This window comes from Pectinophora gossypiella, chromosome 16 (assembly GCF_024362695.1).
Source record: "Pectinophora gossypiella chromosome 16, ilPecGoss1.1, whole genome shotgun sequence".
Lineage (NCBI taxonomy): Eukaryota > Metazoa > Arthropoda > Insecta > Lepidoptera > Gelechiidae > Pectinophora > Pectinophora gossypiella.
The window spans coordinates 7497829-7512477 of NC_065419.1; the positions used below are offsets into that span (position 1 = coordinate 7497829).

The window sequence follows — 14649 nt, forward strand, 5'->3', positions numbered from 1 at the left end:
AGATAATAATGATGTCGTAAAAATAGACTAGGTAGTTGAACTAATAGTACCATCTATTATAGATGGGGCAATAAAACAAAATACAAGAACATATTGAACAATATTTAATTATATAAATTAGTTCACTAATAAATTAATCATCATTACACCCTATAAGTATTCAGTTCATAAGTTATCCAACAAAACCTTATAATAATACCTACTTTATTTTTAACAAACCTGCTTAACAATCAACCGTATTTAGTGCTGTATGTACCTATGTGCTATAATGGCTTCAACCCAATTTAACCTCAGAAAAATTAAACGGGGCTTGCTTGACAGAAGTCGCTAAGCGCACGCGATCCCCACTGCCAAAGTAGGAAGGTAGGTAGGTAGGCACCTACATGAACTAGGTATCGGTTCGTGTTTTGTTATGTGACGATTATTCCTTATTCTATGGTGATGCTTTAGTTTTTGTTTGCGTTTTTACAGACGTTGATTTATCCTTATGAGTGGGCGTCCGTCAGTAAGTCGATAGATGTGTGGTAAGTGTACACGTACAATACCACACCTCCCCTAAAAATTGACAGAAAAAATGTAAGTAGTGTAAAGCTAGCCCAAAGATAATTCCCGTCTATAATTTATCTGAAGCTGACCTGGTGAATAAAGAGAAAATAAGTTGCCATTTCAGTGTAAAAAAGTGGTAAAACAGAAAGAAATAAACGTTTTAATTTCATACGATAAAATTGTTTAAGACAAGGCTTTGACGGTCTGAAATCTATTCCCGTTTTTGTATCGATATCATATGTCCTCCAACTGGAAATAGGAGTATTTCTATCTTCAGCCGATCGCAAGTGTGTATATCAGAGGAAACCTTGTATTTTCTAAGGACCGTTGATAAAATCATTTTCATCGCCAACATGCCGAAGTGTCGACCTGCAAAAAACATACGTCAACAGTGATTAAATTGTACCATAAAATAATAAAACAAACCCTACGCCTGTATTATCACAATTAGCAATGCCACATTTACTATTTTGCAGTATTGTAAAACTTCAGGCACAAAACGGGTCGTTAACGAAATCGATCTGCCGATATGGCGACTCTAGTTCATCATCTTCACACATCATCCGGTATTCGACGCGATGCAGGTAATTGATACATACATAAACTAATAATGGAGTGGGCAGAGCCACAAGTAGTCAACTGAAAGACAACTGCAACCACTTTGAATACGAATGATGGTGCATAGGTAATCTATACAGAAAGTCTACTACCTAAGAAAGATCGCAATTGTTTCGGTATGTCTGTATGGCTACGGATCGACATTTGTTGGGTAAGTACATATTACTAGTAGATATACTAAATTATCATGTTTACACACCACCATATATGCATTATGACATGGTTCAATTTGCAAATACCAAGGACTGGCTTAAATGAAAAAGACCCTGGAGACCCTGGTCTAGAAGGTCAAACAGTGCCCTAGAACTACACGCCTGTAATCCCTAATTGATTTAACAGAGCCACAAGTAATTAGAAGCTAAAACTAACGGCCTATTTTGTCACGAACTCTTATAATGGATATGATGAACCGTGCGTGTAGCCCGAGACGGGGTGAACATGGCAATAAAAGTTCAACAACAATACAAATGCTACAATGGCAATACAATATTGAAAAAAAATATATAAAAAAAATATTATAAAAGTAACGAAATAAAAAATATATATTTATGGTTATTGCAATTGTATTGCATTTCCATCATGTTAGAAATACCCAATCCCTCTGTCAGTTTCCACGTCACGCCCGAGAAGATACCAGCTAGCTGAATCTGTTTCCCGAACAGTACAGTCTGGACCTCTTCAAAGCAAGAGCGAATCTAGACATTTTCTAGGTAAGCATGACGTCTTCGGCCACGTCACTTACCATAAGCGAGAATGTGGCCAAGAACTTATCTATTTTCCATTAAAAAAAAAACATGATAATAATAATATTTTTTTCACTGCCGACTGATAGCCGTTATGTTAGTCACAGCATAGAAGCAAAAACATACAAAATATGTTACCTATACAATTCCTGGTACCGTGGCTAAATGGTATGAAGGTGCAGGGGTGTCGCTTGGCACTATTCTCGGGCAGGAAGCGGTCGGGGTTGAACTGGTGCACATCGGGCCCCCACAGGTGCCGCGATCGGTGCATAGCGAATGGCACCACCGCCAGACCCACGCCGGGCGGGATTGTGCAGGTTGCTGCAATCACAGACGTACTTATTTATATAATGCTATAATTACTTACATATATACATAATCTCGCGTCCGTAGTAGAAATCATCAAATCAGAAGGCAACCGACATTTTTGCTACGAAGTTTTTAGCTGGAATGATGAACCCTAGCAGCCCATCGTTCATTCATAATTTGAATTCATTTTTATCAATATTTCTCGGATGGTTCCAGTTTTTATCCGGCACAGTATTTAGCTAACGCCATATGCGGCAAATCTACAATAAGTGACGTGAAAAACCATCTCGCAGACGATGGATCATGTCGTGCCCAAACAACTGGACGCTAAAATCTACCTACGATGCGATATTCGAAGCAAAATATTATGCCGATACATTTTAGTTCCAAAATTTGCCAACCGCCCGAAAAGAAGGTCACTATCATGGTAGGTATACAGACTCTGCGGACGCCTTCAGGGGTACAGGCCTGATGTTATGTTAAGTATGTACCTAACATAACATCAGGCCTGTACCCCTGTGGCACTGCCTTAAAATGTCTGTATAACATTATACAGACATTTTAAGGCAGTGTTGGGGCAAGCTTATGTTGGAGTTATTACCTAAACAATTTTGATATAATACCTAAGTACCTATGGAATATTATATATGTTTTTATGTTGGGGCTACTGCCTAAACTACTTACAAAGCTTCAGTTCCTTGTCAGTCTTCCTACCGATGATGGGCACCACCATATACAGCCGCATGGTTTCTTTGATCACCCGCTCCAGGTACTCCATCTTGTTCATGTCCTCTTTGGTCGCGGAGCGTGAAGAATCTCCGAATATTGTCTCCTGTCTGAAGGAATTATACGGTTACGCAACCAACAACACATCAGGAGGTCTAAAACGCCACATCAAAGCAAGTCATCTGGAAAGCGATTTTGGAATTTGACATAAAAGTAAGTGCGCAATATCATAGCATTATTCATTTTTAACACCCCAGCCCTGGTGGGACGGCCTCGCGGCGCGGGAAATTGTATCGAGGGCTTCGACCAATAGCCGTTCGACGTTCATCTACGTAGATAACATTCGATGCTTTTATTGGTTAAAGCCTTAGATATAATTCGTGCCGCGGCGCGGTTGTCATGCAAACCTTGCTGCCGGGTGACGCGAACTATATCGAGCGCTTCGACCAATAAACAATATGGATGCTATCTAAGTAGATGGACGTCAAACGGCTATTGGTCGTGCAGACCCTACTGGTATCAACTGCATACCATTTGGTTTTTTAGAGTGTCTTAGTCAGATATGGCCCTAATGGCTCTTCTTTGCGCTGCTGAGCAAACACCTCCCTCTAATTGTTCCACTCCACTCTTGTGCTTCTTCCTAGCAGTGCAAGCAGGTATCAACCTCATCGCGTTATCTCCACTTTGGCCCACCATGCCTCGATTGTCCTACGAATATACTTTTAAAAAGAACATAAACTCACGCCCGCAAACCCTCATGAGGTGGGCAGAGCCACAAGTAATGAAAGACATTTTCCAGCCACTGTGGATACGATGTTCTAAGATGAATATTACATATTATGACGAACTTTATGGTGACAAGGGTTCATCACCCATAAGTCCATCATGTAAGAAAGGACACAATCCCTCTGTCGAATTACGACAAGCAGTTGAACGTGTTGTGTTTATGTTTTAAAAAGAAATATGGTACTTATATACTTACTCTTTATAAACCATCTCCTGATGTTCAGGATGGCAACCTAGCAGCATCAGAGCGTAGGCGATGACGAGCGCCGTGGTGTCGTTGCCCGCGATGGTGATGGAGTCGATGTGTTCTCTCAGCTCCGTGTTGGTAAACTTGTTGTTTCTTTCCAGCAGCAGCTCTAGCAAGTCCTTACGACCTCCTTGGAAGTGAAGATGTAGGTTAAGTAGGGTGGTGGCTAGGTTAGACTAGGTACGGTACTTACCGCCCTGTAGTACCGGGTGCAAGAATAGGGCTACGGTACCCCCTGCCTGTCGTAAGAGGCGACTGAAAGGGGACACTGGAGATCGTGGGTGGTAAGGGCGGGGGCCCGAACCACTCAACACACGATCTCCGGGATGGACGGCAATGCGATATGGCCTCCCATCGCCGTAAAACTGGGATGGCGTAGGGGTGGGGATCTACCCCGGGACGCGCTTTAGTGAAAGCAAGTGCGAGGGGAGCACCGGTGCGTTCGGCAGAGATCCCGGAGCTCCCCGACATGCACAGCAGAGCGCCATCGGAGGGGTTTTAGTCGGTAGAAGTCCGACATAACCTCGTCGCTCCCCCGGGTGGCGAGGTATCCATGAGGATTTCCCCTTCGTTACCAAAAAAAAAGGTAATACTGAAATGAGCTTGAGTTTTAGAAAAGCACTTACTTAATTATTTAAGTAAGGTTTGATTGTTAGCTGCTGTATTTTGTGGTAAAATCTTATTATAGGTGTGACATATAATAAAAAATGAATATTTTGTTAGTAGTAAGTACTTAGGTGAAAAAACACCTCCATCAAACCGCAGTGGAGCAGCGTGGTGGAGTATGCTCCATACCCCCTCCGGTTGATTGAGGGGAAGCCTGTGCCCAGCAGAGGGACATATATAGGCTGTTTATGTTATGTAGTGGGTAAGTATACGATTCAAGCTTTTATGTTCGTTAAACATATTCATACAGAATTGAGCAATCTATATGTATAAAAGGGTGTTAGTGACGTCGTAACGAATATTAAGGGGGATGTTCTGAGAATATCAAGTGGAATTTTCCGTTACAAAATTCATGATTCTGAGTTGATATCAAGTTGAGTTTATATAAACTTTAGTTTGCTGTAATAAAGTTTATTTAAACTTCACTTGATATCAATTCAGAATCATGGTCTAGATCATCCCTCAAAGTTTTCGTTACGACGTCACTAATACCCTGTATATGGTCTGACGTCACAGAGCTTGTGCTTCTCCTCACGCCTATTTCCCACCAAATAATTATAAAGTAAGTACACACCTTTACTTGCTATGTGGCCATTTTTCTCGAATAATTCTCTCTTCTTGTTTACGACCTAGGACAAATAAAATTATGTACCCTAAGCGATGAGAAAATAGGTAATTATCACGTTAAATCCGAACAGCGCCATCTATATTTATAACGTAGTATTATATTTGTAACGTATTTAGGGAACGTAGTCTAGATAGTTCCTCATTCATCTAAAATAGCAATATTGCAATTTGGCATTTGCGCTTATACAATTAAGTGTGCAATTTCAACAAATATCAAACATAAGTACCTACTTATTGCTTTTTTAGATGACTTGCTTCAATATGGCCTTTTTTATAAAACAACTAAAACAATTTAGATGAGAATGCCCAATAGCATTATTTTAGGTAATATCTTTGTACAGTCATGAGCAATATAATGTACCCACTTTAGGACTCTGTCGCACTAACATATTTAACATTTAGTGAGACTTACAGTGCAATTTGTCAAAAAACATCATGTGACATGGTACCAAAGTGTATGCATGTGGCCGTACTAGGTAAACAGAGACACACCTCGTCAGTGAACTTGTGCGTCATATCGATGCTCTCCTTCTGCAGCTTGGCGTAGCTGGTGAGGTTGAAGAGTGCGTCGGGTTGCAGCCAGGCCTTAAAGAGGCGCAGGTTGATGATGGACATGACGGTGTGGCGCGCGCGCAGGTACGGCGTGTCCGGGTGGTGCTGCACGTCCATGCGCTCGCCCATCGCCGTCTCTACAAACATCAACAATCAATATTGATAGACAAAATCTTTATTTTAAGTCTAAGACGTACTAAGATATAAAATTTTGACCATATTTGAAATGTTACACTTGAAACTAAATATGCTATAGGCTATAGCTCGGCTGATGTCGTATCCTCAGAATTTTATTTGAAATAGTTGCTTAATTGAATCTAAAACCGAGTTCCCACAATTCCGACAGGACAAGGTTCCGACAGGACAAGGTTGCTGTCCTATCGGAACCTCGTCCTGTCGGAATCGTGTCCTGTCGGAGCTGTGTCCTGACGGTGCTATGTTCTGTCGAAGTTGTGTTTTGACGGAATTCGGTTTTAGATTTGGTCATAGTATATGTATACGCTTCTGTAAAAAAACCGAACCTGTCAACTCTTCTGGTTAGGTAAGCGGACCCCGTAAAAATAGGATTACGCTACAGAGATAAAAATACACGTTGCGTCATAAATTCATAACATTGATGTTTTCGGCGCAGCAATTCATAGTACCTAGGGTGGTATTAATAAACTAATCTCAGCTGAGACTGCCCTCAAGACCATGCTCAAGCCCCTGTTTTTATATTAGAACTGTCATATTGACATGATCTTGAGGGCAGTCACGAAGCTAAGGTTAGTTTATTAATACCGCCTCTAACGAGGTTTAGGATTTGTCTCATTGTTAATTTGTCAAACGTCTATATTCCAAGAACCACCGAACATTTACTAGATTTTGTGAGCGAATATAGCAAAACCTCTTCAGTAGTTATAATTTTTTACGAATAGTTGTCGTCATGAGTTTACCGTATTAAGTTTTTTTTTTTTATTTACACTACCATTAGGAAGAATTCTGTTTGAAAGTAAACAAAATGATGTAGCACGTCCTAGTAGATGAGATCACCAGATCATGTATCATGGAAGGCTTCACCGTTCGTACAAACAGACGTAAGTACATCAACAAAAGACTCTTCGCAAAATTTTAACCTACATGTCAACAAATAGACGTATATTCGCCACTTTTTTAATGATTTACGTAAGTTTACATAAGTACTTAGTAACCATAAAGTCAATATGGATTACGTACAATCCACGGGTCAAGAAGTGTGTAAGAGATTGCTACTTAGCAATAAGGCCGCTTATTGTAGTCTCCTACTTATCTATTGTTTGTATTATTTTATTTCTTGCGCGTGCAATAAAGTATTTGTTATGTTAAGGTACACAAGAACTTAGTTCGATCCGCATGATCGGAAGTATGTACTTTGATTATTTTATCAAGTGTTTACAAACGCGAACCTTTGTCTCCGGTACCTTATTATTTACCGAAACCCACTTATTGCATGCGTGAGATGCCCTCGGGCCGTACCTGGCTGTGTGGTCGGATTGCTTTGCCCTACCAATCGGACGACAGATTTTTTTTTCATATTGGTCCGATTAACCAGATTTATCCGACCTACAAATAAAAGTTGATCCAATTACAAGAAATTGCAATTCCGCTTCGACTTACTTCTTCTTCTATCGTGTGGGTTGTGAGGTGAAGTACCAACCTCATCAACCCTGGTGTCAGGGTTACTATTGAGCCGCCAAAAGCCCCTGATACAACCAGAGTAAAAGAAAGAACAATTTGAAAAAGATAAGCAGCCAGTGTCTTTAAGGCTTTTTACAACAGGAACATTTCCATTTTGGGTACATTCCCGGGAACGGCACATCACTACTTAATATACAGGGTGTTAGTAACATCGTAACGAAAACTTTGACAGATGATTCAGACCATGATTCTGAGTTGATATCATGTGGAATTTTCCGTCGCATAAGTATGGAATTTAAATTAATTAAAAAAAACGCTAAGATTTCATGAATTTTCCGACAGGAAATTCCACTTGATATTAACTCAGAATCATGGCCTGAATCATCCCCCTCAATATTGGTTACGATGTCACTAACACTCTGTATAGTACGCCATGCTCGACGTGGAGTCCCCAAAAGGAACTAATAAAGTATCAAAACTTACCGAACACAATATCGAGCATGCAAGACGTGATGTAGGGGTAGATATCGAAGTCCTTCTGGCCGCACTGTTCGTCGAGCCGCTGGACGAGCACGTCCGCTTGTTCGGCAAACACATCCACATACTCCTCAATAATGCGGTTGTGGAAGATTGGTAGTAGAAGACGGCGGTGCACTTTCCACAGATCCACTGAAAGAAGTAAATATAGACTTTAATTAAATGGAATACACGTGACAGTTTTTTTAATATTAATTTTATTTGATTTTATATAATTTAATTTTAATTTTTATAATGAAATCTAATCTAATTTACTTATAATTATGGATATTAATCTGAAATAAATAATTTGAATTGATATTTACAACCCCTTCAATAATCTAAAACTTCCACCTTCTTCTTCTTATCGTGTGGGTTGTGAGGTGGAATACCAACCTCATCAACCGTGGTGTCAGGGTTATGATTGAGCCGCCAAAGGCCCCTGACATGGCTCATAACCGGGACCAACGGCTTAATGTGCCTTCCGTGCACGGATCATCTTACTTTCGTAAAATCAGGTGAACTAGGGATCACAAAGTGATTTTTGTGACATGTCCCCACTGGGATTTGAATCCGGGGCCTCCGGATCGTGAGTTCAACGCTCAACCACTGGACCACAGATACCGTTAAAACTTCCATCGATTTTATTCCTCAATTCGCTTGCACGCGATCTTTTCAATAATTGAGTACGTCAGAATCGAAGCAAATGGAATTCCACAGTATCTGCCTAACCTAATGTAAAATAGGCGTGAGTTAATGTATGTATGTATTAAATACTTTCTGGTAAGGTACTTATATAATATATATTCCAAATACGTATAGTCCAATGCAGACCTGCAACCTTCATAATCGGAATGCGTTTGACCACTGAAAGTCAAAAATCAAAATTCATTTATGCCTGCATATGTGTACGTTGCATACCTATTCTGTAAAGACTTAATTATACAATTTTAATATGGTCAGCCACCTCTGATCGATATACTTACAAAATTCTCGATTAAGTAGATCGATTTTATTTTATTGTTAAACGTTTTATCGACTGATTGATAACTTCCCTGTTGATACCGGTTGATTGCACTTAGGTGTACTACTTATGTAATTAGGTCACATGTCGAATGATTGAACGCAACTCAAAATAAAACCTTTAACTTGCAGATGATTATCTTTAGGTCAAATTCATCATCATCATCACCAGCCCATTAACGTCTCCACTGCTGGGGGCACGGGCCTTCCCTATGGATGGATAGGGAGATCGGGCCTTAAACCATCACGCGGGCCCAGTTCGGATTGATGGTTATTAACGACTGCTAATGCAGCCGGGACCAACGGCTTAACGTGCCTTCCGAAGCACGGAGGAGCTCGAGATGAAAACTTTTTTTTGTGGTCACCCATCCTATGACCGGCCTTTGCGAAAGTTGCTTTACTTCAACAATCGCAGACCGAGCGCGTTAACCGCTGCGCCACCGAGCTCCTCAGGTCAAATTAAATACCTTTATTCAGTAGGTTACATAGTTACACTTTGAATTGTCAATTTTTACATAACAAATACACGGTGTTAGTGACATCGTAACGAATACTGAGGGGGTTGTTTTAGACCATGATTCTGAGTTAAAATCAAGTGGAATTTTCCGTCGCAAAATTCATGATTTTTTTTTAGTATTTTTAAATTATTTTCAATTCTATACTTTTGCGATGGAAAATTCCACTTGATATTAACTCAGAATAATCAGATAAATCATCCCTCTCAGTATTCGTTACGATGACACTTACACCCCGTACAAGTACATATGGTAGCCATATAAGTAGGTATGGGTGTTAGTGACACCGTAACGAATACTGAGGGGAATGGTTCATACCATGATTCTGAGTTGATATCAAGTGGAATTTCGTGTCAATAAATTCATGAAATTTTTTCTTTTCTTTTTAATTATTTTCCAATCCATACTTTTGCGACGGAAATTTCTACTTGATATCAACTCAGAATCATGGCCTGAACCACCCCTCAAAGTTTTCGTTACGATGTCACTAACACCCTGTATACAATAAGGTATTGTCAGAACATCATCCACAAGTTGCGAGTTGGATTCTGGATCACAATTTGTATGTATTTCTCAATCGGGGAGCGATGGTTTGAACTCCTACCGGACTTGCCTCACTGAGCTAATTGAGATATAGTTGTGAGCTTATTTTATGTTATGTTACGTCCTTTTAGATAAGTGTGAATCGAGTTATCAGTAAACCATCCGGGATAGAGGAGGTAGAGCAGCTACGAACTTGTCTCATGATTAAATTCAGTTAGATTGATAACCTCGGAACATATTACGTTTTTCTATTCGTCTCTGGAGCATATATACATAACATTAACATAAACAGCCTATATACGTCCCACTGCTGGGCACAGGCCTCCCCTCAATCAACCGGAGGGGTATGGAGCATACTCCACCACGCTGCTCCAATGCGGGTTGGTGGAGGTGGCTTAACGTGCCCTCCGAAGCACGGAATCATCTTACTTTTTTCGGACAATCAGGTGATTCAAACCTGAAAAGTCCTTACCAAAAAAAGGACAGTCTCACAAAGTGATTTCGACAATGGCCCCATCGGGAATCGAACCCGGTCCTCCAGATCGTGAGCCTAACGCTCTAACCACTAGACCACGGAGGCTGTTACGTAACATTATGCAAGTTTATATGCTAGTTGTCACATTGCAGTACATATTTACATGAATGAACTTCAATCTTTGAAGTACTGCCATAACTGGATATGGTTAATAATCATTTGCACTTAGCGGACACATTCTACCAGCACTAAGTGATCACACACAGTATTGTCTTTGTATAATAAAACCTAAGTAGTGTATTGTTGACGTTACTTTGACTACCTGCATCAACATCTTGGTACAAACATCCTATTTCTATAAATGCCATGAATGCAAGATGAAAAGAAAAACGTAGGTATAAGTAATGTGACTACTATGTTGACTATCATTTTGAATCAATTAATTTCTTTTTTTTTTTGACGTGACTGCCTAGGTTTCCCGCAAATTTCATTAACTACTTGCGGTGAGAGCTATTACCCGGTACAAAATTTAAGACAACAGGCCTGAGGGTGCCCAGTTGGGAGCGAACAACGGCTCAGAGCGTCGTCTGAAATTAAAATGTTGGTGTTTGCGATCACAAATTATTCAGCTGCTATTTCCACCTGCTACGTGCAAAAACATTACGATTTTGTGACTTTTCAATTGGGCGCATCAAATCGATCTTAGAATCGATTTGCCATAGCTCTGTCACATGTCAAAAGACAGGAAAGATAGATTTACGTGTCCTCTAATGCATGGAAGAGTGAGAAACAGTTAGAAACCAAAGCTACATCACAAGCAGTTCTTTTACCTACCACTTACTTATTATGTAACTACGTTGATGTATAATAGGGCCGATTTTCCATAGCCGCTACTGTTACGAGTCAAAAGACAGGAAAGATAGATTTACGTGTAACGCAAGGAAGACTTAGAAACAATAGCTACACCATTCAAGCAGCTTTTTTACCTACTACTTACTTACTATGCTACTACATTGATGTATAATATGTTACTATATTATTTTACAACAACAACTTCTCTTCACGCTACATACCATTACCAATTAATACCATTCAAGTATGTGGTAAAAATAATTTATTTCAATTACGTATGATTTAAGGAAGGTTATACACATACAGATTGTGTTTTGCGATTGTGTCAAAATGAATAACTAAAGGACAACCTGTATCGCGCCGTCCTTTGAATATTTTTGGAAACGTCCTTTTATTGAAATTACGCCGAAAAGAATCAAAAATTAAAGTAGGTACAGTAACATATCGTATAAGGACTTCGTACTGTGTCCTTTTTAAACTATTGAACTGATTTGAATAAAAATTGGCATAGGTACGCACGCCGTAATCATACCTACATGGAACCTTAGGTACAGGCATAAGATAGTTCGGTACTTTTATATAAACTTAAGTTCGTTCATGCAAAAGTATCCAGCTCTACTTAGCACGGTGTGATGTAACCGAAGTCCAACGACAAGGTTGTGGAGGTCTACAGAACTCGGCCATCTCACTTCATAAAAAGAGTCAACTCACCCGGTGCTACAAAGAGTCCGTTGCCCAGCCAGGTCTGCAGGTACTTATAGGTGTTGTCCTTCTGTAGGCACGTCTCTAGAATCTTCTGGACGTCCTCCGGGATCAGCGTAACTGTCGACGATACACCTAACTCAATTTTCTTTCACAATATTCTACTTAATAAAATAAAACTAGAAGTCATAATCGATAAATTTTAAGAATTTACTCGAACGTTTGCTGATCGACTGATGTAAGTAAGTATTTAAGTATTAGGTAATATAAATCTGCCATCATTTGTATTTTACGTGGTTTTAGGTTTGCCTCAGTATTAAATACTTCACATAAAAAAATAAGACAACAGGCCTGAGGGTGCCCAGATGGGCGCGAACTGCCTCTGGATCACTATCGCCCGGGGCGCCTAACTCAATCAGCAAAAACGCAAATAGGCAAAAAATCTTGCGAGTAAGCTAAATCCTCACAGATAATTTTAAATTATCAACAGGTACATACCGACGTAGAGAGCGGGCCCAATCCAAAGCTTCGTAATTCCTCCAGAGTCGTCCACTCGTTCCAAAAACGTTTCGACATTTTTCAATATTTCTGCAATTTATATATTCATTTTGTATTATATTTATACAATTTGATGTAAATTACCTACTTGTATAAGTATATTTTAAGACAAATCCTCACTTTCTGGTCCCCCAATGAACCAATGCGTGTGTCCAATCAGCGGCAAACTTCCAATATTCGATAACGTGTCACTTAATTCATACAGCGGCTTGCGGATACGCCGAAAATAAATGTAATAAAGGAAAGCTGTGAAAAACACTAAAGTGAACACAAGCATTTTGATTAATTTATTTGAAATATATTTGTTAATATATAAAATATCAGTGCAGATAGAAATTGGGCGCAAATGGAACGCTTCCCCGCGAAATTCGTAATAACACTGCGGCAGGAACTGCGCGAGCTAGGTGGTTTTATTACTTTGTGGACATACTCGCAAGGGCAGTACCTACCAGTAGTTGATACAATAACATATTACCGTAGACGCGACAAGATAAATAAACCTTATACACACAATGTCAATATTGACTCGAGAATATAACATCGCTTTAAAAATTCAAAAATCTTTATTATTAGGTCAAACCAAAAGAGAATGGCGCAAGGGTATACAATACGAGTACAATACATATGCAATTAGGCAATGCAAATAAGCGTAACTATAGGTAAATAAGTACTTATGACTTGAGGAAAAAAATAAGCTGAACCTATTTTATGTGGAAAGCCCGTCCCTTACGGAATACTGAGCCCAAACGACCCGGAGCCCGGAAGACGATTTGTGACAACACTTACTTACCTATAAGTTTTATAACAGGTACATACATGACTGCTATCGATAATCTAGAACGGCACATCGGAACGTCTGTCGACTTAGACCAGCAGACAGATGACTGGTTACCCTCGAGGCGACGGATCCCAAAGTCTATACTTTGAACCCGGGTGAGAGCCCTAAGCGCTCCCCTTTTGTCCGGTCAAGTAGCCATTTAGCCATTTTAGTTTAGGACAACGGAACGTTAAAAAAAGCGGCCAAGTGCGAGTCGGACTCGCCCATGAAGGGTTCCGTAACAGCAAGTAACATAATATAAAAGTTTTTCGTTCCTATACTTGAGTTGATTGAATGAAAAGTAAATTACGGTTTACGATTTACGATGTATTAAAAAAAACTACTTACGAAAATTGGTTTGAACCAGATCTAGGGTTCAAACCAATTTTCGTTGGTAGTTTGCATGCTAATCTACATCATATATTTTTTTTAGTTTTATCCTCCTCTTATTTTAGAAGTTACAGGGGGGGGAACACATTTTACCACTTTGGAAGTGTCTCGCGCGCAAACTATTCAGTTTAGAAAAAAATGATATTAAAAACCTCAATACCATTTTGGAAGACCTATCCATAGATATCCCACACGTATGGGTTTGATGAAAACTTTTTTTTTGAGTTTTAGTTCTATGTATGGGGACCCCCAAAATTTATTGTTTTTTTTTCTATCATTGCGTAAAAATCTTAATGCGGTTCACAGAATACACATATTTATCAAGTTTCAACAGTATAGCTATTATAGTTTCGGAGAAAAGTGGCTGTGACATACGGACATACGGACGGACGGACGGACAGACATGACGAATCTATAAGGGTTCCGTTTTTTGCCATTAGGCTATGGAACCCTAAAAAGTAGTTTCAAAAGTCCGTAACTTGGATTAACCGATATGGTTACTCCTTATGAGTACGATTTGGTACATTAAAGCCTTTGTGTGCATTAAGCTGATGAATATAGCATGATGTTAATATTCGTACAGGATGCGATACCTCGGTCTACTTCTACGACATTCTTTCGAGTTTTAATATTCGTACCCAAGTATCTATGATTTCCGATAAATGCATATTGTTCTATGCCTGCGAAAATAAACCCACGAGTGGTCATTCAACGCAACACGCTCGTTCGCCGTTTGTAACTAAGTACCTACTGATTCGTAAATAAGGACCCAACCATAATAT

At 39.6% G+C, this 14649-nt stretch overlaps 1 protein-coding gene across 1 annotated transcript; it reads right to left on the bottom strand.

Annotated features, from left to right (window-relative positions):
• Positions 1–87: 87 nt before the first annotated feature.
• LOC126373569 (cytochrome P450 4C1-like) lies at positions 88–13051 on the bottom strand. Its single transcript, XM_050019740.1, has 10 exons — positions 12781–13051; positions 12601–12690; positions 12112–12222; positions 7960–8145; positions 5761–5957; positions 5216–5270; positions 3925–4105; positions 2901–3052; positions 2046–2228; positions 88–915 (listed from the first exon to the last, which is right to left on the bottom strand). Exons 1-10 carry the CDS (start codon positions 12935–12937, stop codon positions 758–760), a joined length of 1470 nt encoding a protein of 489 aa, XP_049875697.1. The 5' UTR covers positions 12938–13051; the 3' UTR covers positions 88–757.
• Between the last annotated feature and the right edge of the window lie 1598 nt (positions 13052–14649).

Excerpts from the sequence above, each read along its gene's own strand:
- LOC126373569 (XM_050019740.1), bottom strand. The coding sequence starts at position 12,937 with ATGCTTGTGTTCACTTTAGTGTTTTTCACAGCTTTCCTTTATTACATT. Across the intron at positions 12,691-12,780 it reads GTTCATTGGGGGACCAGAAA|AAATATTGAAAAATGTCGAA; the intron begins GTGAGGATTTGT and ends TATAAATTGCAG. Across the intron at positions 5,958-7,959 it reads CATGCTCGATATTGTGTTCG|AGACGGCGATGGGCGAGCGC; the intron begins GTAAGTTTTGAT and ends TGATGTTTGTAG.